This window comes from Zootoca vivipara, chromosome 13, assembly GCF_963506605.1.
Source record: "Zootoca vivipara chromosome 13, rZooViv1.1, whole genome shotgun sequence".
Taxonomy (NCBI): Eukaryota; Metazoa; Chordata; class Lepidosauria; order Squamata; family Lacertidae; genus Zootoca; species Zootoca vivipara.
Window position 1 is genome coordinate 54,283,003 of NC_083288.1, and position 27,903 is coordinate 54,310,905.

The 27,903-nt window shown below is 48.3% G+C and overlaps 1 protein-coding gene across 1 annotated transcript; it reads left to right on the forward strand.

Moving 5' to 3' along the window:
- The first annotated feature begins 6,603 nt into the window (after positions 1–6,603).
- On the forward strand, positions 6,604–26,437 carry ZMYND15 (zinc finger MYND-type containing 15). The gene is made up of 16 exons (XM_035137020.2): positions 6,604–6,940; positions 9,030–9,258; positions 9,813–9,968; positions 10,241–10,401; positions 10,545–10,630; positions 11,138–11,155; positions 11,392–11,425; positions 11,680–11,766; positions 12,213–12,329; positions 13,298–13,386; positions 22,120–22,221; positions 22,668–22,694; positions 23,493–23,616; positions 23,966–24,024; positions 24,863–25,023; positions 26,254–26,437. Exons 1-16 carry the CDS (start codon positions 6,604–6,606, stop codon positions 26,435–26,437), a joined length of 1,971 nt encoding a protein of 656 aa, XP_034992911.1.
- The last annotated feature ends 1,466 nt before the right edge of the window (positions 26,438–27,903 follow it).

The following is a 27,903-nucleotide window of genomic DNA, read 5'->3' on the forward strand; positions in this document are numbered from 1 at the left end:
AAAGGCCTGTCGGCATGGGCAGCTCTCCTTATTTTCACCTTTTTTAAATTATAGAAAATATATTCTTTATAATAATAATTATTATTTTTTATTTATACCCCACCCTTCCCGGTTTAAAAACCGGGCTCAGGGGCAGCTAACAGCAAATATAAAACATTGATTAGAATGTGACTTAAAAACAGCATAAAACACAACATAAAATGCAGCATCGATATCAATAAAATTTGCATATTAATGGGGGGGGAAACGATCAAATGCATAGAAAGGGGTGAAAGGCCACAGCTGCTACAAATAGGAAACATTAAATCATTTCCCTTTTGAGGTTTCAATCGCAGAAGTTAAACATTGTACCATATCTGCTCCTTCCTCCCCTCTGTGGGATCCTGGTTCCTCTCGTCGTCTCTGTCTGCCATATGAGAATGTTGTGAATAGTAGGAGAGGGTATCTTGATTAACTATGACCCTTCCTCACTCTCGCTAGTGAGTCAAGTAGCAGAACACATTCCCCTTAGAAAGCAGGAAGCTCATTTGCGGATTCGTGTGAATCTCTTTCGTTAAGTGATCCAGTCTAGCTTGCCCAGATTGGATTTATTCCTGGTAAGTCCCCTTTGATCCCTCTCAAAAGAATAAAGACACAGCAGTCTTTCCTTAAAAGTTACAAGAAGTTTCCTTACATTCAGTTCACAGGATGATCCCTGAAGGCAGGCTTTGGCTTGTAGTTACTGTTACAGAGAAAGGTTTGGATTCATCCCATATGGGGATCCAGCCCGTGTGCTGCTGGCTGAGTGCCAGCAGGGCAGTCCAAGAGAAGAAAAATAGAAGATGAAAAAGATGGCTGCTTGACTGAACCTTTCGTTGGGTCTGCAAGGTTCACACCCACCTACCTGGTCACATGCAGGGGGAGGATGCTCCAGACCAGGTGGAACAGGAACTTATTGTGGGATGTGATCCATGAGAGGCAGTCAAGTACAACATTCAGCCTGACATCAATACCAGGAAAGATTCTAGAGCAGATCATTAAGAAAACAGTCTGTGAGCACCTAGAAAGAAACTCTGTGAGCACTAAAAGTCAGCATGGGTTTCTGAAAAATAAGTCATGTCAGACTAATCTGATCTCATTTTTTGACAGAATTACAAGCCTGGTAGATGAAGGGAACGCTGTGGATGTAGCCTATCTTGATTTCAGCAAGGCCTTTGACAAGGTGCCCCATGATATTCTTGTAAAGAAGCTGGTAAAATGCGGGCTAGACAATGCTACCATTCAGTGGATTTGTAACTGGCTGACTGACCGAACCCAAAGGGTTCTCATCAATGGCTCCTCCTCATCCTGGAGAGTAGTGACTAGTGGGGTGCCACAGGGTTCTGTCTTGGGCCCAGTCCTATTCAACATCTTTATCAATGACTTGGATGATGGGCTTGAGGGCATCCTGAGCAAGTTTGCAGACGACACCAAATTGGGAGCGGTGGCTAATACCCCAGAGGACAGGATCAGACTTCAAAATGACCTTAACAGATTAGACAACTGGGCCAAAGCAAACAAGATGAATTTTAACAAGGAGAAATGTAAGGTACTACACTTGGGCAAAAAAAAATGAAAGGCACAAATACAGGATGGGTGACACCTGGCTTGAGAGCAGTACATGTGAAAAGGATCTAGGAGTCTTGGTAGACCACAGACTTGACATGAGTCAGCAGTGTGATGCAGCAGCTAAAAAAGCCAATGCAATTCTGGGCTGCATCAATAGGAGTATAGCGTCTAGATCTAGGGAAGTAATAATACCACTGTATTCTGCTCTGGTCAGACCTCACCTGGAATACTGTGTCCAGTTCTGGGCACCACAGTTCAAGAAGGATATTGACAAGCTGGAACGTGTCCAGAAGAGGGCCACCAAAATGGTCACAGGCCTGGAAACGATGCCTTATGAGGAATGGCTTAGGGAGCTGGGTATGTTTAGCCTGGAGAAGAGAAGGTTAAGGGGTGATATGATAGCCATGTTCAAATATATGAAAGGATGTCATATGGAGGAGGGAAGAAAGATTGTTTTCTGCTGCTCCAGAGAAGCAGACACGGAGCAATGGATTCAAACTTCAAGAAAGAAGATTCCACCTAAACATTAGGAAGAACTTCCTGACAGTAAGAGCTGTTCGGCAGTGGAATTTGCTGCCAAGGAGTGTGGTGGAGTCTCCTTCTTTGGAGGTCTTTAAGCAGAGTCTTGACAGCCATATGTCAAGAATGCTTTGATGGTGTTTCCTGCTTGGCAGGGGGTTGGACTGGATGGCCCTTGTGGTCTCTTCCAACTCTATGATTCTATGATTCCTTGTAATGCTAGAGAGGATATGTGGGGGAATGTTTGGTCCAGCTAGTCAAAACTTCCTGTTCCTCCTCGGCTGGAGCGTCCTTCCTTTGCATGTGACTAGAGGTGGGTGTGACCTCACCTGTCCAGGTAACAAAATGACGAGTCATGCAGCACTCTCCCTCTTTTTGACTTCCTTCTTCATTTGACCAGCTTCTAGCTAGGACTGCTCTGCCAGCTTCCAGCTAGCAGAAGCACTGGGATTATTCCCCCAGATGGGGTAGATCCACTTGTACATATTTGTAACTAAGTCTGCCTTCAGGGATCCAACTGTGAACTGATGTGAGTAAAGTTATTTTATTGACTTTGAATAAGATTGTTGCGTCTTTATTCTTGTACAAGGGCTGCAAGTGAACTTACCTGGAACGTACAATTCAATCTGAGACAGACTGAATTGTATAACAGTGAGAGGCTCACACGAGCCTGCAACCAGCTATCTGCTGTGCATGTAAAAAGGGGAATGTAACTCTGCTACATAAAGGAACTTGCTAACGCAAGTTGGGAAAAATATTAATAAACAATATATCCTCTCCTGCCACCCTGAACATTCCCACAGTTCTACTGGTTGGAGTAACATCTCCCTCCCTAGAGTGTCGGGAAACAAGGAATTTCATATTTGACTGCTCCCATGAATTATATCCCACATGCCAGCCAGGCCCTTCACGGAGGAGATGCTTTCTCCAGCGCAGGCACCCCAGAATAATGGAGCTGAAGGGAGAGTCTCTCTCAGAACAGGGCCTTGAAAATAGGCTACCACTCCGCTCAAAACGGGGGTGGAGTGGGGGTGGGGAGAGATGGCTTCCACTCCCCCTGACCCTCACCGGAGGCTCCAGTTCTCTGCGAAGGTCCAAAGTGGCTTCCCTCTGGCTCTCCGGTGGAGGCTTTTGTTTCTTTGCTCAAAGACAAGGTGGACAAGCACCTACACTCCCCCCGTGGCCCTTTGAAAACCCCTTTTCTGCACCCGGGTGGCCTTTGGGGGTGGCAGGCAGAACGAGGTGCCCCCTCCATGCCAGCACATTGGCTTAGTGGCCCACATGCTCTAGTAGTGAAGGCTCAACAATATGGGGTTTATTTAGGATTTATTTTGTGCATTTCTTCCTAAGCTTTATCACAACTTTTTTGTTTTCGTAAACCACCCTGGATCCTTGTTGCAGGAGGCTCCCCCCTTTTTTTAAAGAGGGAAAAAACAACTGAAATAAGAGAGACTGGAGGAGGGACTAAGCGGAGGGAGGGGTGAGACTAAAAAAAGGCTGATTATTTGGGGGGTGGGAACAAAGGGGTCTGCAGGGGAAGTATGAGGCCTGAGATTTCAAAAAGCGGGATTTGGCCCACTTAGAATGGAATTTATTTTCTGCGTTGAAAAGCCCAACTTTACCCCCAGGTACCTCAAGGTGGGCACATGGTTCGCCTTCCACCTCCTCATTGAATCCCCACAACAACAACCTTGTGAGGTAGGTCAGGCCGAGAGAAGGCAGTGACTGTGCCCCCCGCAAAGTCATCGTCAGCAAACTTTACAGCCGCTGGGTGGGGGATTCGAACCCCAGTCTCTCCCAGATCCTAGTCATCATTGAAGCCCCACAACAACCCTGTGAGGTCGTTTAGGCAGAGTGGCAGTGCCTGCCCCACAAAGTCACCCAGTGCCCTTTTTGTCCAAGTGGGGATTCGAACCCTGGTCTTGCTCCGATTCCTCATGGAATCCCCACAACAACCCTATGAGGCAGGCTGGGATGACAGAAGAAGGCACACACTGCCCTGAGCTCAAAACCAACAACCTTCATGGCTGGCTGGGGGCATTCGAACCCTGGTTTTCCCTGGGTCCTAGCCCGGCACTCTAACCACTACACCACCGCTTCCTCTTTTTACACCTCAACATCTTTTCCTGACCTTCAGGGTCCGCTCAGCATTGCTGGACCACAGCGGTGCCAGGGGAGGGCAGAGGAGAGGCCTCTGCCCGCGATGGCCTTCTGCAGGGTGCTCCCTTTCCACTGCCCACGGCGGTGATGGGACCCAGGTGTCCGAGGGGGCATCTGGGGAGGAGGCTGCCGGCTGCCCCTCCATCTGTTGGCCTGGCCAGGATTCCAGATTCCTCTGATGTCGCAGCGGAACGGAGGGACCCCCCCATCCAACGACTGACCTCCAAAGTGGTCAGGTAGGTGGGGAGGCCTAGGTGAGCCATAGGTGGGGGGCAGGACCCCATGTCAGGGGGTGGTCAGGGCTGGTCAGGGCACAGCTGCCCTCTAGGGAGCCCCTCTCTATGACCGGGGGGGGGTACCTGACTGTTGGTGGCAGTTGGGACCACCTGCCAGAGATGTCCGAACTGAATGGAGCCCACTTCTCCCCCCAAGACAACCGTGGGCGAGGGAAGCGGGGGACACAGAGACAGCGGAAGCACTTTCATTTCATTTATATAATAATAATAATAATAATAATAATAATAATAATAATAATTTTAAACGGCGCTGAAAATAAACACTATAGAATAAAAATTAAAAGTGAGAATGCGGAAAGGAAGGTATAATATATCAATACAAGAATTAAGAATTACAATTCCATATAATGTTATCTAATATATAGATATTATTATTATCCAAATAAACACACAACCCCCCCCCCAGTATATTTTGTATAAATGGGTTCCAGATTTCATTACACTTTTATCTTATTTCGAGGATTCGCAGGTCCAACCTGTTGGATTTTCACCTTTCAAATTCCAAAAATGAGGGAATCCCAAAGGTATTTTGGTTTGAATCCTATAATATAATTTAGTTTTGCTTGGTAAATAAAATGTGTGTAAATTTGTGCAGGGAAAAGCCTGGCAGATAATGGCAGTTACCGTATATATATACTATGTATTCCTTCATGGATCACTGCCTTGTTGTGGCGAAGGGGCTTGAATAATTCAGAGAAGCTATGAGCTATGCCAGGGGTCCCCAGACTACGGCCCGCGGGCCAGATGCGGCCCAATCGCCTACCAATCCGGCCCGCGACGACCCCCGCCGCCCGCTTCCGCCGCCTGCTCTTGCAGCGCGCTGCGCGGCGGTGCCATTCCAGATCTGAAAAAAATCACCGAAAATCGTTTCTGCGCATGCGTATGGGTCTCTCCCGACCCAGAAGAGGTCATTTCCGGTGCACTTCCGGGTCGGGGGAGGTGCACTTCCGGGTTGGGGAGGCCCATACGCATGCGCACAAACAATTTTCGGTGATTTTTTTCGGCCTGGAAGCACGCCAGCAAATGGGTGTGCGCATGCGCACTGGCGCGCACTCCCCCACCCTCCGGCCCGCTGTGCGATCGGCATGGCTGGCACCGGCCCAAAGGCGGGTAAGTCTGGGGACCCCTGAGCTATGCCATGCAGGGGCCCCCAAGATCAACAGGTCATAGTGGAGAGTTTTGACTAAACGTGATCCACCTGGAGAAGGAACTGGCAAGCCACTCCAGTATCCCTGCCAAGAAAACTCCATGGACAAAGACAACAGGCATATAAAAGTTATGACGCTGGAAGATGAGCCCCTCAGGTCGGAAGGCGTCCAACATGCTACTGAGGAAGAGCGGAGGACAAGTACAAGTAGATTCAGAGCTGATGAAGCGGCTGGGCCAAAGCCGAAAGGTCGCTCAGTTGCGGATATGCCTGGAAGAGCCGGACACGACTAAACGACTAAACAACAACAACAACAACTATGTGTTCATATTACTATATTATACATATCTTATATTGTTGTGGCCACTGGCACAATATGACCTGTCAATTTCAAATTAATTTTCTTTGGTTTGCTGAGAGTAGTTGATTTGCTTCTTTCTCAAACCTACCAAGCTAAATGTTGTCCAGTCACAATAATAGTAGATGATTTAAATTCCTCACACCCAAAAACGTTTTGAAGAAATGTGCAAAAAATAAGTTTCACCCCCTAAAATGACAGACCCTGCAGGAAGCAACCTCTCCTTAGAAACCTCCAATGAATCATAGTACTGTATTGAGAGTTGGAAGGGTCCCCTGGCCATCCAGGAATCGCCTGTTTCATAGAAACTTAGAACTGTCGATTCGGGTGGGACTCCAAAAGGTCATCCATTCCAACCTGCTGCAAGGCAGGTAGATGCATGGGAGTTTGCCGATGGTCGAGGGAAAGCACATGCTCAGAGGCTCTCTCAGTGTCCTGACTGGGACTCCTGATGAAAGGTGAAGGGTCTGGGAGGGCTTTGGGGGTTTTCCGCATGTGGCTGACGGAGGCCTGGCCCCGCCGCTCTCCCCGCAGGCATGGAGTTTGTCACCGGCTACCGGGCCGAGATCCTGGACTTTGCCGAGCTGCTTTTCAGCTGGTACCGGCGCTTCCTGCTGGATTCTGCCTGCCGGCGAGGCAGCGAACGCCGCAAGCGCCAGGAGGGCTCCATCCGGCGCCTGCCTCCAGATCCAGCCCTCTGGGTGCTGCACGCCTTGCCCAACCGGGCGCTGGCCTTCACCGTGGCCGACCCCGGGCAGCAGGTGGCCGGCCGCTTCTACAGCGAGGAGGCCCTGGCCCTGGGGGACCTGGAGCGCTTCATCACCTTTGTGGGCGCTGGCGAGGAAGACGACGAGGAGGCCGCACCTGAGACAGGTGAGGGGCACCAGAGGGGGTGGGGCTCGGTGCAGGTAGCCACAGCATCCTTGGAAGGGCCATCAGGGCTCGGCTCTGTGTGGGATCAGGGATGTGATCTATAAGGAGCAGTCAAGTACAACATTCCTTGTTTTCCTAGAGTGGACATGCAAGGGAATGTTTAGTCCAGCCACTCAAAAACTTCCTGTATCCTCCTGGCTGGGACAGCCTTCCTTTGCATGTGACTAGAGGTGGGTGTGGCCTTACCTGTCCAGGTAACACAAAAGGACTTCTTCTTCTTCTTCTTCTTCTTCTTCTTCTTCTTCTTCTTCTTCTTCTTCTTCTTCTTCTTCTTCTTCTTCTTCTTCTTCTTCTTCTTCTTCTTCTCCTCCTCCTCCTCCTCCTCCTCCTCCTCCTCCTCCTCCTCCTCCTCCTCCTCCTCCTCCTCCTCCTCCTCCTCTTTGGCAATCACTTGTAGCTGAGTAAGATTGTCTTCCATAAACACAGTTTTAACAATGAGTCCGTAAGTGAGTGGAGGCCAATTCTGAATCCACACGCCCTTCCACAGTGGGGACACTGGTTTCTGGGCGGGAGTTGATCAGGATGTGGATTTGCCAAGTGTGCCTTCCTCTTAGCATGTTTCTCCCTTGCGTCCTGAGTTCGAGTGTCTTTAAAGCCCATGACACCTTTGGTCAAGGCTGTTCTCCAACTGGAGCGCTCGCAGGCCAGTGTTTCCCAGTTGTCGGTGTCTATACTACATCTTTCTCTCTTTGACTTCCTCCATCATTGGAGCAGCTTTTAGCTAACAGAGGACCCTGGGGTCATCCCTATATGGAATAGTTCCACATGTATATACTTTGTACCTAAGCCTGCCTTCAGGCATCCAACTATAAACTGATGATGTGAGTAAACTTCTTTTACTGACTTTAAATAAGATTCTCGGGACTTTGTTCTTTTAAGAGGGATAAAAAGGGAACTTACCAGGAACATACAATTCAATACCGAATTGTATGATAGTGAGAGGCTTAAAGGACCCTGTGAGCAGTTCCCTCCCTGCAAGAAGTGAGGTTGCAGCAAGGGCGTACCCACCATGCGGCAAGTTAGGGCAGCTGCCCTACTCTAGAAGCAGGGCTGGTGGGCAGAGGCGGAGCACAGCCCGGCGGAGCGCGAGTTCGCCATTCCCGCCGCACCGTGCCGCACCCTCCCTCCAGCTCCCCGGCGCGCCCTCAGGCAAGGCCAAGCGCGGCGGGGAACCAGGGAGCGCGGCGCGGTGGGCGGGAACGCCGAACTCGCGCTCCGCTGGGCTGGGCTCCGCCTCCGCCCACCAGCCCTGCTGCTAGGGAGGGGCACAGCCCGGCGGAGCGTGAGTTCGCCGTTCCCGCCCGCCGCGCTGCGCCCTCCCTCCAGCTCCCCGTCGCGCCCTCTGGCAAGGCCAAGCGCGGCGGGGAACCAGAGAGCGCGGCGCGGCGGGCAGGAACGCTGAACTCGCGCTCCGCTGGGCTGGGCTCCGCCTCCGCCCACCAGCCCTGCTGCTAGGGAGGGGCACAGCCCGGCGGAGCGCGAGTTCGCCATTCCCGCCCGCCGCGCTGCGCCCTCCCTCCAGCTCCCCGTCGCGCCCTCTGGCAAGGCCAAGCGCGGCGGGGAACCAGAGAGCACGGCGCGGCGGGCAGGAACGCTGAACTCGCGCTCCGCTGGGCTGGGCTCCGCCTCTGCCCACCAGCCCTGCTGCTAGGGAGGGGCACAGCCCGGCGGAGCGCGAGTTCGCTGTTCCCGCCCACTTTGTGGCCCCTCCCCTTCCGTGCCTTGGCCCCTCCCCTTGCCCCCCCCCTAGTTTTGATCCTGGGTACGCCCATGGGTTGCAGGGAACCCGGCAGAGGGCCTTCTCGGTAGTGGCGCCAGCCCTGTGGAACGCCCTCCCACCAGATGTCAAGGAAATAAACAACTGTCTGACAGGCAGCCCTGTTTAGGGAGTTTTTTTAATGTTTGATGTTTTCTTCTGTTTTTAATATTCTGTTGGGAGCCACCCAGAGTGGCTGGGGAAACCCAGCCAGATGAGCAGGGTATAAATTATAATGGTTATAATGACTATAATCCTTTTGTTCTCTTGCAGGCCAGCCCCTCTGGCGCGTGGACCACCTCCTGCTGGTGACGGACGAGCACGGCAGCATCCTGGGCTTTGACTTCCAGCTGGGGGGGTCCTCCGCAGGGGCCACGGGGGCCGAGCAGCCCCTGGAGCCCCGCGCCGTCGCCCTCCTGTGCCACAGCATGATCTGCCCTCTCGGCACAGGGGAGCCGCGTAGGCCCAAGCTGCTCACCGTGGGAGACGCGGCCTTGCACAAGTGAGAGGCTGCGGCACTTGGTTGCAGCGCATGACGCAGCTTCCAAGGGGCTCCTCCTTTGGCATCAGGGCGGAGGGGGTGCCAGGAGAAGAATGAGCACGTTGTGAAATAGGTTGTGCAATGCATTTGCCCCTCACCCTTTTTAAAAGAAGTAGCAAGAGAGGAGCTGACAGCAGAGAACCCATGTTCAAGGGCAGTGTACCTGCAAGGCTCAGGTAGCCTACAGACATGGGGCTATCTGCCCTTTGCCCTGCCTTGGAACTTTCTTGGGGCACCTGGGACGCCAGAGAGGGAAGGGGGTGACCCACAGTTGGGGGAAAGGGCAGCCAGTTCTGCTGCTGTTGCCCACAGGTCCTTCTGGCCGCAGGTTTCCAATGGGCGCACCTGGGAGAACAGGCGGTTGAACCGAGTGGATCTCCCAGCAGCCAGGCCCTTCTTATGCTCTGGATGGAACCTCCAGGCCCAGAGGCAGTCTATCTGGGTCCCCCGGGGCGTTTGGCCACTGGGCGCTGGTCCCCCTTGGGCCTGATCCACACCGGTGTCCTCCTGTCTAGGTCCCTGGAGCCGCTGCTCTCGAGGCTGGGGGTGAAGATGAGCAAGGGCCCAATGCGCGGCTGGGGCCCCAAGCCAGCCTTCACCTTCCCCACCACCCGCGTGAGGGCCTGCCACGTCTGCAAGCGGCACAGCTTCGAGGGACAAATCACGGCGTGGTGAGCAGCACCCCAGAGAGCGCTCCCTCCCCGCCCTGCCCCCACATTCCATCCAGGCACACCCGTCGGCACACACCAAAGGCGCTTGTGCAAAACCGCAACTCTCACTCTGCCGCACCTTTGCAAAGGGTTACCCTTTGCTGGGATTCCTGCATGGCTGGGATTCCTGCATGGCCGGGGGTTGGTCTGCATGACCCTTGGGGGTCCCTTCCGACTCCCCCAGCCCCTTCCCTGTGCTGCCTGGCCTAAGCAGCCCCTCTCTGTCCCCACAGCCAGCACTGTAGGGCTGTCCTGTACTGCTCCGAGCGCTGCCACAAGCTGGACTGGAACCGCAGCCCCGAGGACATCGGGCACCAGTTCTGGTGCCAGCGCATGGCTGGGTACATGAGTCGCACCCGGGAGCTGGCCAACCTGCCCTTCACCTTCACAGCAGGTGGGCAGCCCGGGCGCTAGGGGGAGGGGTCCCTCGAGGCACAGCCTAGGGTTGGGGGGGGTCAGGTGCTGGGGGGAGGCAGAGTCTGGGGTCCTGAGAGGCTGAGCCCCTCACCTCACCTCCCCCGCTTGTTTCCCTTGCAGAGGTGACCAGCGAGAACTTCAACAAAGAGGGCTTCCTCTGTGCCAGGGGTCTGACCCGCGGCTACTGGGCCGGAGAGAGCATGCTGGTCAGGGCGCCCGACTACGGCGTGGGGCTCCAGGGGGGTCCTGAGAAGCCTGTGCCCTTCCTGCAAAGTGGTGAGGGGGCAGCGGGCCTGTTGGGCGTGTGTGTGCGTGATGCAGACCCACGGAGTCCGGGGGGGGGTCAGAAGGGGGGCCAGGAGCCTCTAGCCCACCTCCTTCACAGCAGGACTGGTGGGCATTGAAGCAGCTGGGTGAAATCCTTGCTAGTGAAACTGTGGAACTCCCTCCCACAGGAGGCAGCCAGCGATGGCCACCTGGACGGCTTTAGAAGAGGAGCAGACCCCTTCAAGGGGGAGGAGAGGGCTATTGAGGGCTGCTAGGCCACCAGGGCTCTGCCCTGTCCTCCCCAGTCGGAGGCAGTCTTGCTTCCGGATGCCCGCTGCTGGAAAACTGCAGGAAGGATCGTGCTCAGATCCTACTTGTGGTTTCCCCATTGCACTAGGTGGGCCATTGGCCTGATCCAGCAGGGTGCTTCTTTTAGCCCTATGGAGCTTCCAGGCCCAGGAGCAGTCTATCTGCATTCCTAGATTCATAGGGGGTATTTATCCACTGCGAGAACAGGAGGCTGAACTAGATGGGCTAATGGCGCTTCAGAACCAGTCCAAGATATCTGGGCCGTCTGGGGCAGAAGAGAAGATGGTGCCTCTCCTTCTCCTTCTCCTTCTCCTCCTCCTCCTCCTCCTCCTCCTCCTCCTCCTCCTCCTCCTCCTCCTCCTCCTCCTCCTCCCCCCAATTCCTTGCACAGAAGCTGCCTGGACTGGCAGTCGAAACTCACTTCTGTGAGGGCAAAGGGGCAGCACCTCCTAGCCCCCTGGAGTGGGGCTGAGGGGATTCCACTCGCTTGTGGGGCACCCACAGTTCTCCTCTCCAACAGAGGCAAATGATTGGGGGTCTGTGTGCCGCTACTGCCCCCCATCTCATCTCTGCCCTCTCCCGGCTCCCTCTGCCTAAGGCTGGGGTGGCTCTTTTGCCCTACAACCTTGACATTCCCCTCCCCTCCCTGCCCTGACCAGCCTTTTTCTCACCCCCCTAGGGAACCCTTTTGAGGCGCTGCGGCCGGAAGGAGGGACAGCTCTTCCGCCAGCCCCCCCAGAGCCTCCCACACCCCGGACATTCTTTGGTGAGACAGGGGTTGGGGGAGGGGGAGTCAGAGCTTGCACCTTGCAACTCATATATATAACAGGGCCTTTTCGGTGGTGGCTCCCCACTTGTGGCAAGCTTTCTCTAGGGAGGCTTGCCAGGTGCCGTAATTACACATCTATAGGCACTGGGGGGGGGGATCCTTTCAGATCAAGCCTTCAGCTTTTAATCATCAATGGCCTTTTTACCTGGGTGAAATGATTTAATCTCGGTTTTCTAAAAGAAGAAGATTGTCTTTTAGATTTATATACCGGCCTTAACATCCATATGAGTCTGTTTTTGCTTAAAATAATGCAAGTTGCTTTGAATCGCCCTGACAAAGAAAAAAAAGAGTGATGGCAAAATCTGATTAACAGCAACCCTACTATCTGTGGAAAGGGGACGGGCCCACTTCTCTGACTCACTGCTGCCTCCCCCTCCCCATAGGGTCCTGGAAGGAGTATTACCAGTGGCGGGGGCTGCCCCTCGGAGCCCCTCTGGCCGTCCTCCTGAGCTACCCCCTCACTGCCTACTACATCATCACCCAACTGGCCCCTCAGCACTGTGAGTATCGGGGGTAGCGCCCCTGCAGGGTTTGTAACATACATGAAACAGAGAGAGAACGAGCGTAAGAAGAGGTGGGAATTAACAGATGAAAAGTAAAGCTGTAAAATGGGTGCATGGAATAAGCGCAGCCCCACAGGAGTCAAAGGAACAAAGTCCAAGTAAAGAGGATTACCAGGTCTGGTTCCAGGTCTTCCAGGCTTGTCTTGAAAAGGGCGGTTCTGCCATATATGCTGTAAAGGGAATTCCAGATCCTACAAAAAGTGTCTGGCAGTTCTAGTCCTCACCAATATCCCAAATTATGTGTGATTCTCTCCATAGTACCTCTGTTCCGGTGACTAAGCTGTAAGATTCGGACGCTGTTCCCCATTGACTTGCAATTGTTATTTGTTCCGCCAAGATCGTAGATAAGGCCAACGTTGACACCATCAAAAATATTCCATAGCATTAATTTTGGACAGCAAGCCGTACTTTCTTTCGTAATAGTTATCCTTCCTGTCAAAATCCCCCCCTGGCCATGAAGCTCACTGGGTGACCTTGGGGGCCAGCCACTGCCTCTCTCAGCCTAACCCTCTTTGTGCAGCACAGTTAACTGTGGAACTCCCTCCCACAGGAGCAGGGGTGGCTGTAAAAGAGGATGGGGCAAATTCAGGGAGAAGCAAGAGAAGGTTGTCAGTGGCTACTAGCCAGGATGGCTCTGCTCTGCCTACAAGGTCAGAGGCAATGATGCTTCCGAATCCCAGTGGCTAGAAACCTCAGGAAGGGGGAGCTGCTCTTGAGTTCAGATCCTGCTCGTGGTCTTCCCATAATGGGCACTATTGAGAATCCTCCATTTCTTAGGGTGTTTGGTCCCTGTGAGAGGTGGGTGATGGGCCCGATGGGGCACAGGCTCTCCTGATGTTCTTCAAGTCAAGAAATGCTTTCCTCTGTCTCTCCCGGTCTCTCCCCTCCTTTTATTCTCCCTCCAGTTCCCGAGCTGAACATCCTGAACAAGCAGTCTCTCAAGATCCACGTGGTAGAGGCAGGCAAAGAATTTGGGGTTCTGATGGTCTTCTGGGTATGTGAAGGGTCTCCCTGGTGGGGCAGAGGTGCAATTGGGTACAGGGGAGGGGAGTGTCGAGGGAGACCTGGGCAAACTGGTACCACTGGTTTTGCAGCCCAAGGGTTCTCTGGGCAGGAATTCCTTTTTATCCATTTCTAAATGAAACTTACGGATACACAATTGGAAAAAAAGATCATGCATCTTTGTTCTAATATATGATTACGGCATCAATACTTTTAATATGCACAAAGGTGGAAAGACTTGCTGTTGCCAACACCGGAAGAACGGTTATTTAAATAATTGGACTTAGTCGAGATGGTGAAATTGGAAAAGAGGGCAAAGACCAAGAAAATGGAGGATTGATTTTGCAGAGTCACCAGAGATTGCCAGCTTCCCCTTTCTTCACGGAAGTGAGAGAAACAAAAGGGAATAAGAGAAAGGAGCATAACTAACTGGGGGAGCGATGTGCTGACACCTAGTGGCTAAAATAGAAATCGCGCCCAAAATTGATAAATAAAGGATAAATAGAGGGAATCAGAGGGAAAGACCATTCTGAACTGATACCTAAGAGAACCAGATGAGTTTGTAATAATTCCGGAGGGGCTCCCAGAAGGAAAGAGAAACCTCAGAAGTGAATCATTCAGAGAGAAGAGAAATAAGTAATGACAGGATCTAGGACTTCATCAAGAAGAGCACAAGCAACAATGGCGGCAAATTCAACAAATAACCAAAAGAGATTGTCAATCACGCCAGAGAATGACTCACTAACAGACATCAAAGATCTCATAACCGAAATGAGTAAATCTTTAAATGAGAAACTGGACTCAGGCAATAAATCTTTAAATAAGAAATTAGACCTAATGGGATCAAAGATAGAACAAAATTCCAGAGTAATAACAGAGATGTCTGACCAAATTAAAGAACTCAGTGGCAAAAATAAAGAATTGGACAGAGCTGTAAAAGAAATGAATGTAAAATTGAATAAACAGGAGGAGTCATTGCAAACAATAGTGGCAGAAAATAAAGAGATGCAAAAAGAACAAAAGAAGGATGAAAAAGAAAGAGATGAGATGAAGAAACTACATGAGGATTTAGCAGACCAGATCGCGATGCTTGAAATGAAAACAAATGCTCTTACCCTTCGCTTGAGAGGCGTGCCAGAGAGATCTAGCGAGCGGGTGGATGAGAAGATTGTGAAAGAGCTAGCTGCCTGGCTGCAAGTGGAGGCGGACGATCTGTGGCTGGACGTGGACAGGATTTATAGAGTAAGAATTGATAAAAAGAAGAATGATAAAGCGATAGGAGACTGTATGGTACATTTGAACTCTGCCCTACTTAAAGACAAAATACTTCAGATGAAAAAACGAAAAGAACTTGTAATAGAAGGACGAACAGTGGACATCTATAAAGAATTGCCTAAGAGAATTCGGCTGAAAAGGCAGAGGTATAAGATGTTGACTGACATTCTGAGGAAAAAGAAAGCATGGTACGTGTGGGAATATCCGGAGGGACTTACTTTTATTTTCAAAGGGAAGAAGAAAACTATAAAATCATCAGAAGAGGCGGAAAGGTTCAGCAAAAGGAACTGGAAAGAACTGTTAGGAGAGAAGGAAGAAAACAGTGGAGAAGAAGAGTTGGCAGCGGCGGGAGACGGATAGGAGGATAGTAGAGACTTGTGTGTTCAATTTCGGGGGTTCCCTTATTTTCTGTTCCTAGAAGATCTCTCTCTATTCATTATTCTATTTGATTGTGTAAGTTGTTGGGGAATTTAGTTCTTATTTTAAAACTGACGAAGGCTACGGCCAGGTTAAAGTTTAATAAATTAAATATAGTAATAAAGAAATGAATCTTAATGTAATCTCATGGAACATCAATGGTCTAAATAATAAGCTCAAAAGGAATAAGGTGGAGCATGTCTTGAAAAAGGGCGGTTGGAAAATAATTTGTCTCCAAGAGACCCATATATCGAAAAAACATGAAAGAGTATTGATTAATAAACGCTTGGGTAATGAATATACCTCCTCAAATGAGAAAAAAAAAAGGGAGTAGTGATATATATTGACCCTAAAATCAGAGCAGAAAAGATCTTTCAAGATGACGAAGGTAGAGTAGTGGCGGTAAAGTTATATCTATCTGAGGGAAATGTGGTAGTGGTAAATATATATGCCCCAAACGGAGGTAAAACAGAATTCTTTAAGAAATTATGGAGTCAATTAGGTGAATGGGTCGAAGATGAAGAAATTATATTAGCTGGAGATTTCAACGGAGTAGTGAAACCAGATCTAGATAGATCGAACAAAGGGAAAAAGTACGAGGGGAAGTTGCCTGAGTTGTTCTTTAGAGTAATAGAAAGTTATGGATTACAAGATTGCTGGAGATTAAGGAACCCGGAGGAGAAAAAATATACATTTTACTCAGAAGTACAGAAATCGGCAGCAAGAACTGATTATATATGGCTTACAAATAAATTAATAACTAAATTAGAGAAATGTGAAATTATGGTAAAATCATTAACAGACCACAATCCAGTAATGTTAAGTTTAAAGGAGGGCTATAAGAGAAAGACCAGATGGAGGCTAGATGAGGGGATCCTTAATGATGAAGAATTTGTAAGTAAGGTTAAGAACTCGATAAAAGAATTTTTCCAAATAAACAAGACAGGAGAAGTAGGGGTGGAAGTAATGTGGGACGCTAGTAAAGCCTTTATACGAGGTTTATATATACAACAGAAAAATAAAATAAAGAGGCAACGGGAAAACAACCAAAATATGATAAAAAAGAAAATTGAAGAAAAGGAAAAAGAATTGGCAAAACACCCCAAAGATTCAAAAATAGTATCTGAGCTTAAAATTTTACAAACGGAATTATCGATGTTATTGGGACAAGAAATTGAAAAGAAAATTAAATGGGCCAAACAAAAAACCTTTGAGATGGGAGGAAGAGTAAGCAAAATGCTGGCGTGGCAGCTGAAAAAGAAACAAGACGAAAGAATAATCACAAATATTAGGATGGATGGGAAAAATTGGGCAAAAAAAGAGGATATAAATAAGTGTTTTATTAAATATTACGAAAAATTATATAAGGGAGACCAAATTGATAGGGAGGACATAGATAAATATATTGCAGGCCACAAATTAGACAAATTAGATAATAAAGAAAAAGAATTATTAGATAAACCAATTTCGTTGCAGGAAGTATATGAAACCATAGGCAATTTAAAATTGGGGAAATCTCCGGGTACGGATGGCCTCACTAGCCAACATTATAAATTGTTTAAGGAAGAGTTAGGAGAAGTGTATGTTGAATTAGTAAATAAAATAATGGAAAAAGAAATTATACCCAAATCGTGGCAAGAAGCCTTTATAACCCTCATACCAAAAGGAGATAAGAAATTAGACCAAGTTGAAAATTTTAGACCTATTTCTTTGCTAAATATTGACTACAAAATATTCACAGGAATTATGGCTAGTAGATTAAAAGTTGTATTGAATAGGTTGATAGGAAGTGAACAACAGGGTTTTCTCCCTAGAAGAAAAATGAACAACAATGTCAGGATTTTGATAAATTTGATAGAGTATTTAGATTGGAACCCCGGTCGGGAAACTGCCCTGATATTCCTAGATGCCGAGAAGGCTTTCGATAACGTGAATTGGGACTTTATGAAAAGGATGATGAGAGAATTGGGCATAGAAGGAAATTTTTTTAAAGGCATAAACACAATATATCAAAAGCAAAAAGGAATATTGATTGTAAATGGGGACATCTCCGGAGAGATAGAGATATCGAGGGGCACTCGGCAAGGGTGTCCGCTTTCGTCACTCTTATTCATTTTGACAATTGAAAGTCTGCTAAAAGAGATAAAAGAAGATAAAAAGATCAAAGGAATAAAAGTAGGAGAAAATACCTATAAAGCACGAGCCTTTGCAGACGATGTGGTCATAATATTGGAGGATCCCCTAGAAAATATACATTATTTGAAAGAAATCTTGAATAATTATGGAAAAATATCGGGCTTTAAAATAAATAAGGGGAAAACCAAAATCATTACAAAAAATTTAAGGGAAAAAGATAAGAAGGAATTAGAGGAGAAAACAGGATGGGAAATAGCGAGAAAGGTCAAATATTTAGGAATTGAAATAACAGCTAAAAATGTAAATTTGTTTGAAAATAATTATGAAAAGAAATGGAAAGAAATAGAAAAAGATTTAGAAAGGTGGAGCAATTTACATTTGACCCTGTCCGCGAGAATAGCGGCAATCAAAATGACAATATTGCCTAAATTACTGTTCCTATTCCAGATGCTACCAATTATTGATAGGAAGGAATGTTTTGAGAAATGGAGGAAAAGCCTAAGTAAATTCATATGGGAAAAAAACACACCAAGGATACAGTACAGATTATTAACGGATACAAAAGATAGAGGTGGATGGGGAGTACCGGACCTAAAACTGTATTATGATGCTGCGGGCTTGTGCTGGATAAAAGATTGGGTTGAATTGAGAAACAAAGAAATTTTAGATCTAGAGGGTTTCAATAATATGTGGGGCTGGCATAATTATCTATTAGAAGAAAGAAAAGGGGGATATAAAGAAATAACAAATCATGTTTTCAAGAAATCTTTGTTAAAAATATGGGCCCAACACAAAAATATTCTGGAGCCGAAAACGCCCTGGTGGGCATCTCCAACAGAAATGACCATGATGATCAAAGACAGCAGACGAAAAACCTGGCCGACTTACTCAGACATTCTGGAAAAAAATGGAGAACAAATAAAGTTAAAATCATACCAACAGATAAAACAGGAGTGTACAAGCTGGCTACATTATAATCAAATTCAAAGTATTTTCGAAAAACATAAGAAAATTGGCTTTCTGGGGAATAAATCAAAGTTGCAAGAATTATTATTGGGAAATGGGGATAAGGCAATGTCTAAATTATATAATTATCTTCTCGAATGGGAACTTAAGGATGAGGTGGTAAAGGTTACAATGGTGAGATGGGCCCAAGATATAGGAAGGCCCATATATAGTTGCCAATGGGAAAAAATGTGGAAGGAAGGGACGAGATTCACGGCGTGCTCAAGTATAAAAGAAAATATATTAAAGTTGTTTTACAGATGGCACATAACACCAGCCAAGATTGCGAAAATTTGCAAAAAGAATTCTAACATATGCTGGAAATGTAATAAGGAAATTGGCACCTATTACCACTGCTGGTGGGAATGCGACGAAATTCGGAAGTTTTGGAATAATGTTTATGAAAAACTGAAAAAGATGCTGAAATTAACGTTTGAAAAAAAACCTGAATTATTCCTATTGAATATGGCCCCGAATAACATCCCAGAAGAGAAAAAGAATGTATTGTTGTATGCAATTGTAGCAGCTAGATTACTTATAGCCAGAAATTGGAAAGGAGGGAAAGTACCATCAATCTATGAATGGCAGGAAAAATTAGTAGAGTTTATGAATTTGGCCAAAATGACCGCGGTAATTAGAAACATCCCCAAACAAAAATATATGATCGAATGGAAAGATGTAGAGGAGTACTTTAAAAAAGAAAAATTTAATATCGATTTGGTGATTTGTCTAAACTGAAAAAGAAGCAGGAAATTTTATTAGATACAATGATGTAATTAATGAAATAAAGAGTGAGAAGTAAGTTAAAGCAAGAACAGAGGGAAAGAAAGAAGGAAAGCGATGCATGAATAGTAGGAAGTATTTTTGCTGTATTTTTATTTTCTTTTTTGTGTATTTCATGTAGTATAAGTAAGTATTTTAGCTTTATCCTCGTTCCTTTACTACTTAAGTCTTATTTGAAATATCGAAACTATGGTTTGAGTTAAGGTTCGGATTAAGTTAGGTTATGTTAAGTTAGGTTATGTTATGTTAATTTCTTTATATTATGCTAATTTCTTTATTTTGTTAATTTTGTTAATTTGTTACTTGCTATTTTGCCAATTTATTTATTGATTTGATAATTTGTTAATTGTTTATTTGATTTTGCTTTGTCTATTTTGTATCGTTATATAATTGAAATAAAGTTTTTCTTTTTATTAAAAAAAAAGAGATGGTGAAATTGGCATGTTAAATCTGAGAAAAATCATTGTCAACATTTACTAAATATTGGAAACCTCTCATAGACTTTCTGCGTAAAAAAGGAAAAAATAATAATGACATTTGGGTTTGAAGGTTGGAGATACAGTAATGTTGGTTTATAGAAAGTAGTTGTGCAGGGTGTTACATTGAAGTGGATGAGTTGAATAATGTTTATATATAGCTGGCAGATGAAGAATCAGAAGTTCCTTAGTTCCTTAACTTTCATTTATCTTTTTTCTCTTTCAAACTTTTAAAAAATAATCTCTATATCTCTACCTGTCTTCCTTCTTCTCCTCTGGATCGTTGTTTGTATCTAGATTAACATCTTAGTTTGGACGGGGGGGGGGGGAATATTTGATTATAAATAAGAAATTTTGTAGCTTTTATTGTAGAATACAATAAAGAGAGATTAAACAAAACACAAAAGAAGGAAATAGCATAGAAGAAAAAGAGAAAAGGGAAAGAGGGGGGATACAAAGCCATCTACCAGAGGTAGATCTTAACCCTTGCCTCACTCGGGGCAGGAATTCCCTTGGCATAAGTGGGGGGGGGAGTGGCAGGGGGGGTACCTACCTAGACCAGCGTTTCTCAACCGCTGTTCCGCGGCACAGTACTGTGCCGCCAGGCGTCGCGGCACACCAGCCAATCCTTCACAGGGCATTCCTCCCTGCAGGGAAAGAAAACAGGAACAGCTTACTCGCATGTAAGCGGCTGCCGCTTGCTTTCCGTGCAGGAAGAGGGGACACGCGGGGCTTTCCTCCCTGCAGGGGAAGAATGCAGCAGCCGCTTACTCACATGTAAGCAGCTACGGCTTTCTTTCAGTCCAGGGAGAGGGGATGCACGGGGCTTTTCTCCCTCGCGGAGCTTTCCTCCCTCCTCCCTCGCGGAGCTTTCCAGCTCTCCTCCCTCCTCCCTGCAGGGAAATAAAGCGGCACCCGTTTACGCGCGTGTAAGCAACTGCCGCTTTATCTCCCTGCAGCTTCTTTCTTTCTCTCCCCACCCCCACTCGCCTCGGTGCCTGGAACAATAGAGTGCGAGTGGAGCCGGCTCTGGGCTGCGCTCCCTCCCCTTCTCCCTCTCTCCACCTCTCCTCCCCTCCCTCCGAATGAAATCTACCTTAGCATGCCTGCAAGTAAGTGCATTTAAACATCTGTGCATTTAAGCACTGTTGTCTCTCTTTTGGCTTCATTTACTGGTATTTAAAAAGCGGGGAGAGGAAGAGATACAGAATAAATTACAGTCATAATTATATAGTCAATATAGGGCGGCACAGAGTTAAATTTTTAAACTTTTTTAATGGTGGTGTGCCTCGTGATTTTTTTCATGGAACAAGTGTGCCGTGGCCCCAAAAAGGTTGAGAAACACTGGTCTAGACACTGAAGCCACATGTCTCTCCAGTGAAAATTGGGAATGGGCATCGCGTGAAGTGGCTGTAGATCTCCTGTCGCAGAATTGTAGGACTGTAGGAGGGCCACCTGAGGGCCCTCTAGCCCAGCCCCCTCACAACGTAGGAATCACAACTAAAGAACGCCAGGCAGATGGTCCCCCAACCACTGCTTAAAAGGCTCCAGTGGTGGAGACCCCCAACACCTTCCGAGGTCATAGAATTGTAGGGTTGGGAGGGAACCCCAGGAGTCATCTAGTCCAGACCCGGTCTCTGCTTAAAGACCTCCATCAAAGGAGCACCCACCACATTCTGTGGTCGCCTGTGAAGTACCCCCAGAGACCCCTCAAGGGATCCCCTTCTGTGAAAGGGGGAGGGTCCAGGGAAGTCGCAGTTTGAAGCGACTGAATGGATGAAAACTGAGTCCTTTTGCAATGAAGCCTTGTCCGGACCTATTAGATATTATTTAAACTTTTACTTGCAGAACTTTCTTCAAAACCATAACAAAGCCATACAAAATACATCCAAAATATCCATACAATGTCTTGTGCCGTCCAGCTCAAAATCAACATCTTAGAAATAAAATTAACTTATACAATAATCAGAGCTGGGAAACATTGCACTCTCTCTCTTCCCATCAAGCTTCATTGCCATTGCCATTCCAGCCTCCACTGGCCTGGAGCGCTTCACTTACATCCTCACTCCCAAGGAGTTTGGGGAGAGCAAAGAAAGTAGCCGCCCCATTTCCAAGATGGCAGATTTGCAATTCAATACCTTCATGACATGATCAAAGGTTACATTCAGTTTAGAGCAGGCATCCCCAAACTGCGGCCTTCCAGATGTTTTAGCCTACAACTCCCATGATCCCTAGCTAACAGGACCAGTGGTCGGGGATGACAGGAATTGTAGTCCAAAACATCTGGAGGGCCAAAGTGTGGGGAAGCCTGGTTTAGAGTAAACAAGCAGCCAGCAAAAAGCTCAGAGAGAGCTCTTCTTGCTTTTCTAAAGATGGAATATCTCAATGTTCAGGGAGGCTTTTAATGTTTAATAGATTATTGTGTTTTATTCTTCTGTTGGAAGCCGGCCAGAGTGGCTGGGGAGACCCGGCCAGATGGGCGGGGTATAAATAATAAATTATTATTATGTTAGACATTTTCATCAACACACAGACATTTCCCGCTTCAGTGTGAATTAAACCAATTATATGTAACAGGAAAGTGGCTAAAATTCATCCATTTTCTCATTTCCAACCCCCCGACCCCCCTGCAGGAGTTGTCGGTGCTGCTGCCCCATGTCTCTCTGGAGCTTCTGTTTGTGGGGGACGCCCTGCCCCCCCAATTGGACGGCCAGCAGTTTCTCCTTCAGAGGGATGTGAGTCTGCCTTTGGGGAGAGGGAGGGAGGGAGGGAGGGCCACCAGGGGCAGATCTATTGTGCAACCAATGAGGCTTAAGCTTCAGGGACCCTGATCCCCTCCAAAAGTAACTTTAGACCACATCGCTTACATTTTTTAGGTTTGGTAGTCCCAATTTGAGTCGCACAAATCAGAAACGGTAAGGCATAGGATTTTTTTATTCACACCAGGGACTTCTGACATGTGAGATAATCCATTACAGCATTTTAAATCAAAATCTTAGGTGTAGTAGTTTATTTTATTTTATGTGACGGTCTGTCATGGAACAACCCCACAGCCTTCGCCTGATCCACCAGGCTTGTAACTCCATTGAAAGAAGAAACAAAATGTGTGTGGTCTGACTTGTTTTTGAGAAACCCATGCTGGGTCTTAGTAATCACAGCATTCTTTTCTAAGTGTTCACAGACTGTTGAATTATCTGTTCTATGTCAAGTTCACCGGTCGGTAGTTACCTGGGACTTACCCCCCCCCTTTTAAAAAAAGATGGGGACAACATTTGCCCGCCTCCAGTCTGTAGGGACCTCACCTGTTCTCCAAGAATTCTCAAAGATCATATGCAAAGGCTCTGGAATTACACCCTCAAGCTCCTCTATTACCCTTAGATGCAGCTCATCAGGCCCTGGAGATTTGAATTCATTTAAAATAGCTAGGGGTCATATTTGCCATCCTGTATCAAAAGTTCCAATCAATAAGGTCTATCTTTAACCTGCCCTAATCTTCCAACATTCAGCTTCACTGGGTGTCCACAGATTCCCGTGGCACCAGAGGGCAGGAAACTTCTCTCTCCCCACTTCCTGGAGAGCCAGTGTGGTGTAGTGGTTAAGAGCGGTAGACTCGTAATCTGGGGGACCGGGTTCGCATCTCCGCTCCTCCACATGCAGCTGCTGGGTGACTTTGGGCTAGTCACACTTCTCTGAAGTCTCTCAGCCCCACCAACCTCACAGAGTGTTTGTTGTGGGGGAGGAAGGGAAAGCAGAATGTTAGCCGCTTTGAGACTCCTTCGGGTAGTGATAAAGCGGGATATCAAATCCAAACTCTTCTTCCTCTTCCTCCTGGTTGTTGTTACCATCCATCTGTTTTCCTCATGGAAAACCATCCCATTGGGTGGCCACCGCTGCCTCCTGTGGGAGGGAATTTCAGCGGTTAACTCTGCACTGAATTAGGGGCTCCCTCAATCTGACAGAAGCACATTGTGAATCCTCTCCTTCTCTTCCCCCCTTCCAGGAGGAGCAAGGGGTCTCTGTCCGGCCTGGCCTGGCCCCCAGATGCAAAGGGGGGCGGCGTGAACTTCAGTTTGGGTTCAGTGCCCGCCCCTACCACCTCTTGCAGGCGCCCAAACCGGACCTGGTCATTGGTGAGAGTGAAGGGGGAAGGGGCCAGGAGAAGACGGGAAAGGGGGGAGGGGGTGCAGGGATGGGTTGGGAGAGCCAGTGTGGTGTAGTGGTGAAGAGCGGTAGACTCGTAATCTGAGGAACCGGGTTCGCATCTCGGCTCCTCCACATGCAGCTGCTGAGTGACCTTGGGCTAGTCACACTTCTCTGAAGTCTCTCAGCCCCACTCACCTCACAGAGTGTTTGTTGTGGGGGAGGAAGGGAAAGCAGAATGTTAGCCGCTTTGAGACTCCTTCGGGTAGTGATAAAGCGGGATATCAAATCCAAACTCTTCTTCTTCTTCTATATCTGATGCATACCCCTTTTGTCCAGGGTTCAACTCTGGTTTTGCCCTCAAGGAGACTTGGCGGAGTTCTCTGCCGCGACTTCAGGTAAGCCAAGCCCACTCATCACGTAGTACTTAGAAAAGGGGTCTCCCCCTCAAAACTCCTCCCTCCATCCTGTGGGATGACATCACTGTGACATCATCTCTTGACATCACGGCTGCTGGATACAGTAGTTTGGTCCAGCGCCCAGCGTTGTGACGTCAGACATGCCTTTGCTCTGCTTCTGAAGTGATGGCATCTCCCGTCTCCCAAGCCCAATTCTCCAGCTGTGATGCCACCAGGCCAATTAAAAGCAAGCAACCGCCTTAGAGCTGGTGAAATAACTGCCCTGGCGTTGGAGGCAATTCACAGGCTTCCAGGCTAAATTTTGATTCTAGAAATGTAGGCATCGAAAATCTCGCAGAATTCCAAATTAGGAATGCGGTTGAATTTAGAAGATTCAGAGAAAAGTGTAGTAAATGGTCAGCTCTGGCTGTTTATCAGCAGAACTGCAGAGTTATTTGGGAAATGGAAGGCCTATTCCTTTTCAAAACTGAAGTTTGAGAGCTCCTGGTCTCAGCATAGAACATTTCTGGTTTCTGGGCTCTGTACAAAATAGCTCCTGGGGCAGCAGAAGCCATGGCAGAGGCAGTAGGGTGTACTGGTTAGACCGCTGGCAGAAACCAGTCTTCAAATCACACCCCCCCCCTGCAGCCATGAAGTTCCCTGGGTGTGACCTCGAGGCACCACCTGTTTAGAACCATGCCACCCTCAGCTCCTTGGAGGGAGAGCTAGGCTGTAAATGCAGCGAGTAAATAAATGCAGTAAATAAAGGCCATTATGGGGTGGCAAGGGAGAAACCCAGGTCATCGTCCCCTCCCTTCTCCCTCTCTCCCCCTTGCAGTCCCTTCGGGTGCCGGCCTACTTCACCGAATGCAGTGAGTACAGCTGTGCTGTGGATGAGGCTGCTGTCTCCATGGCGACGGGGGGCAGCGCCAGCCCTCCCCAGATCAACCCTTTCCGGTCGCCTTTCCGCCAGGCTGGAATCGACAACGCCATGCCCTGGTGGGTACCCACCCCAGCTGCGGTTCTGGCAAAGCCCGACACTTCTGACCTCCCCCACTCCTCTGCCCCAGAATGTAACTTTGGATGCCCCTGACCCCAGTCCATAAAGCGATTGAAAGGGACCACCCCTTCACCTCTGACCAATATCCTGCTGACTCCTGGCCTGGTCAGTTTTTGTCCATCAAGAGAAAGGCTCCCCAGCCACCTTTGTCTTTCTGCCTCCATCTTTATGGTACCCCCCTCCTCCAGCAGTGCTGGGGTTGGGCTAGATGACCCTTGGGGGACCCTTCCAACTATGGTTTTTTCTCCACCTTTCTAGAAACTGCACCTTCTGGTTCTGCAACTCCCCTAAATTCGCACCCTTTGCCGACATCCATCCATTCATCCATCAAAAGTTCCCTGGACCCTCTAGGGTAGCAGACTAGAAATCCCCAGTCCAACAGCACCTTTTGAAATGAACAGCACGGATTCATAGACTCACAGATCATGGAATTGTAGTTGGAAGGGACCATGGGGGTCATCTAGCCCAACCCCCTGCAATGTGGGGCTCAAACCCATGACCCTGAGATTGAGAGTCGCCTGGTTTCTGACTGAGCTGTAACCCAAGAAAGACATGCAGGTCCAGAGAAGGAAGCCTTTGAAGTTTTTTTTATGCTTAGTGCTAATTAATATTAGTATTAACAAGTAATCATGCTGGCTCAAGCCACACAGATTTCAAGGGGGAGGAAGAATGTCAGGAGGAGCCTGCTGGATCAGGCCCCAGGGGACCCGCCCTGCCCAGCATTCTGTCCCCATACTGTAGCGGCCAAGGCGGCGCCCCAAAGGGAAGAAGCCCACAAGCGGGATCCGAGCGCAACAGCACTCTGCTTTCCTACAGTTCCCAACAAAACTGGATAGCAGTTTCTTTAAGGACGTAGGGCTGAGAATGCCAAGGGTTGCCGGTTCAATTCCCGTAGGGGCAGCTGCATATTCCTGCATTCCAGGGGGTTGGACTGGTTGCTCTTCAGAGTCCCTTCCAACTCAGTGTTAAATTCTATGATAACCTCTGGCAGAGGAGACCAGTGTGGCTCATAATGGTTGATAACTGCTTCCTCCAATCCATGAAATTCCCTAATCCTCTCCCAAAGCAGGGCAAGTCCTACCCCAAGAGGGTAGATTCCAGAAATGTGTGGCTGCCACCGAGAAGGCCCTGCTCTCCCATTCACCGCCTCTGACTCCTCTCACCCCCAGGTACTCCAACGCCTTCATCTTCCACCTGATCTACAAGGCATCCTCAGCCAGCAACCACCGGCAGACCCCTGCCCCTCTGCCCCAGGCCCTGCCACCCAGCGGGAACGCAGACCCCCCCGAGGCAGCCCGGAGCAGGCGCAAGGAGAAGAGGCAGATCCGGGCGGCAGGGCGGCGGCGCAAGTGATAAGGGTGTGGAGCATAGAAGGGAGAGGGCAAGGCAGGCAAAATAATAAACAGGAACGGGCAAACAGCTCTTCAGTTTCCTCTCTGGCACAACTGCACTCTGGGTGAGGAGCCCGCACAAAGGGTGGCACCCTCGAGAGATCTGTGGGTCACCTCCCTCTAAGCTTCAAAAGCAGCACGGCTACCATTTTAGGGGGAGGGAGGCCATTATCCCTGCACGTTCTGAGTCTTCCAAGATTTTGGATCAGTTTCGCAAGAGCCCCCAAGCTCCTTCCGGTTCCTTTAATGTGGCTAAGAATAGGGGCAAATGAATCTCCAAAGGGCACAAGGCTCCTTCCCCCTACCTGATCTGGCTCCACAGCCACTGTTTCCCCTCCACCACTAAGAAAAGATGGAAGAAGAGGTCTTGCTGGCATCCTGCTGTCACCTGCGAGAGACAAAGGGAAGTAGGAAGCCAGGAGTGCCTGCCTCTCTCAGAGATAAAGACTTATTATTAATTTATTAAATTTATATTCCGCCCTTCATCAGAAGGTCTCAGGGCAGTTCACAGAATAAAATCCAAGATAAAAGCACAATAAAAAATTAAAACCAAACACTGAAGCAATACCCCCCTTCCCACAGGCTGTACATAGAATATTAATCAGCCCAAGGCCTGGTTGAAGAGGACCGTTTTCGCCCAAGGCCTAAATATGTATCATGAAGGCGCCAGGCAAACCTCTCTGGGAAGAGCATTCCATAAAATGGGGGGCCAGTACAGAAAAGGCCCGTTCTTGTGTTGCCACTCTCCAGACCTCACATGGTGGGAGCACATGAAGAACGACTTCAGATGATGATCTCAGGTCCGGGATGGTTTATATGGGCAAATGCGGTCCTTGAAAGATTGAAGTCAAGAGCCATTTAAGGCATTTTAGGTCAGCACCAGCACTTTGAATTGGGCCCAGAAGCTAATTTGGAGTTAGTGCTGTCAGGCCGAGATCGGTTATTCTGCCCAAACAGGCTTGTCCCAGTGAGTAACCTGGGTGCCGAGTGCTGCAGCAGCTGAAGCCTCTGAACCGACTTCAGAGGCAGCCCTACGTATAATGTGTTGCAGTAATCTACAGGTTACCAGAGCATAGACAAAAGAAGTTAGGCTGTCCCTATCCAGATAGAGGCACAGCTAGGCCACCAGCTGAAGCTGATGCTCTGAGTCGGCACAGAGGCCACCTGAGCCTCAAGTGACGGCAGCGGATCCAGAAGTACCCCCAAACTACGTACCTGCTTCTTCAGAGGGAATGCTACCCCATAAAGAGCAGGCAACCTCCAAGCCAGTCTGTGAAACCCCCCCCACTAACAGTGCCTTAGTCTTCTCTGGATTGATCTTCAGTTGGCTCTCATCCAGGCCATTACCTCATGAGCTGAGTGCATTTTGTCATTTGTACTTGATGCATATTTTAATAATGGAAAAGTACATCTTCCCTCCGTGTGCCT

Bases quoted from the DNA above. Each gene is read 5' to 3' on its own strand.
- ZMYND15 (XM_035137020.2), top strand. From the start codon at position 6,604: ATGGAGTTTGTCACCGGCTACCGGGCCGAGATCCTGGACTTTGCCGAG. The intron at 22,695-23,492 runs GTTCACCGGTCG...TTCCAGGAGGAG, and splicing joins AATTATCTGTTCTATGTCAA to CAAGGGGTCTCTGTCCGGCC. The intron at 25,024-26,253 runs GTGGGTACCCAC...TCTCACCCCCAG, and splicing joins ATCGACAACGCCATGCCCTG to GTACTCCAACGCCTTCATCT.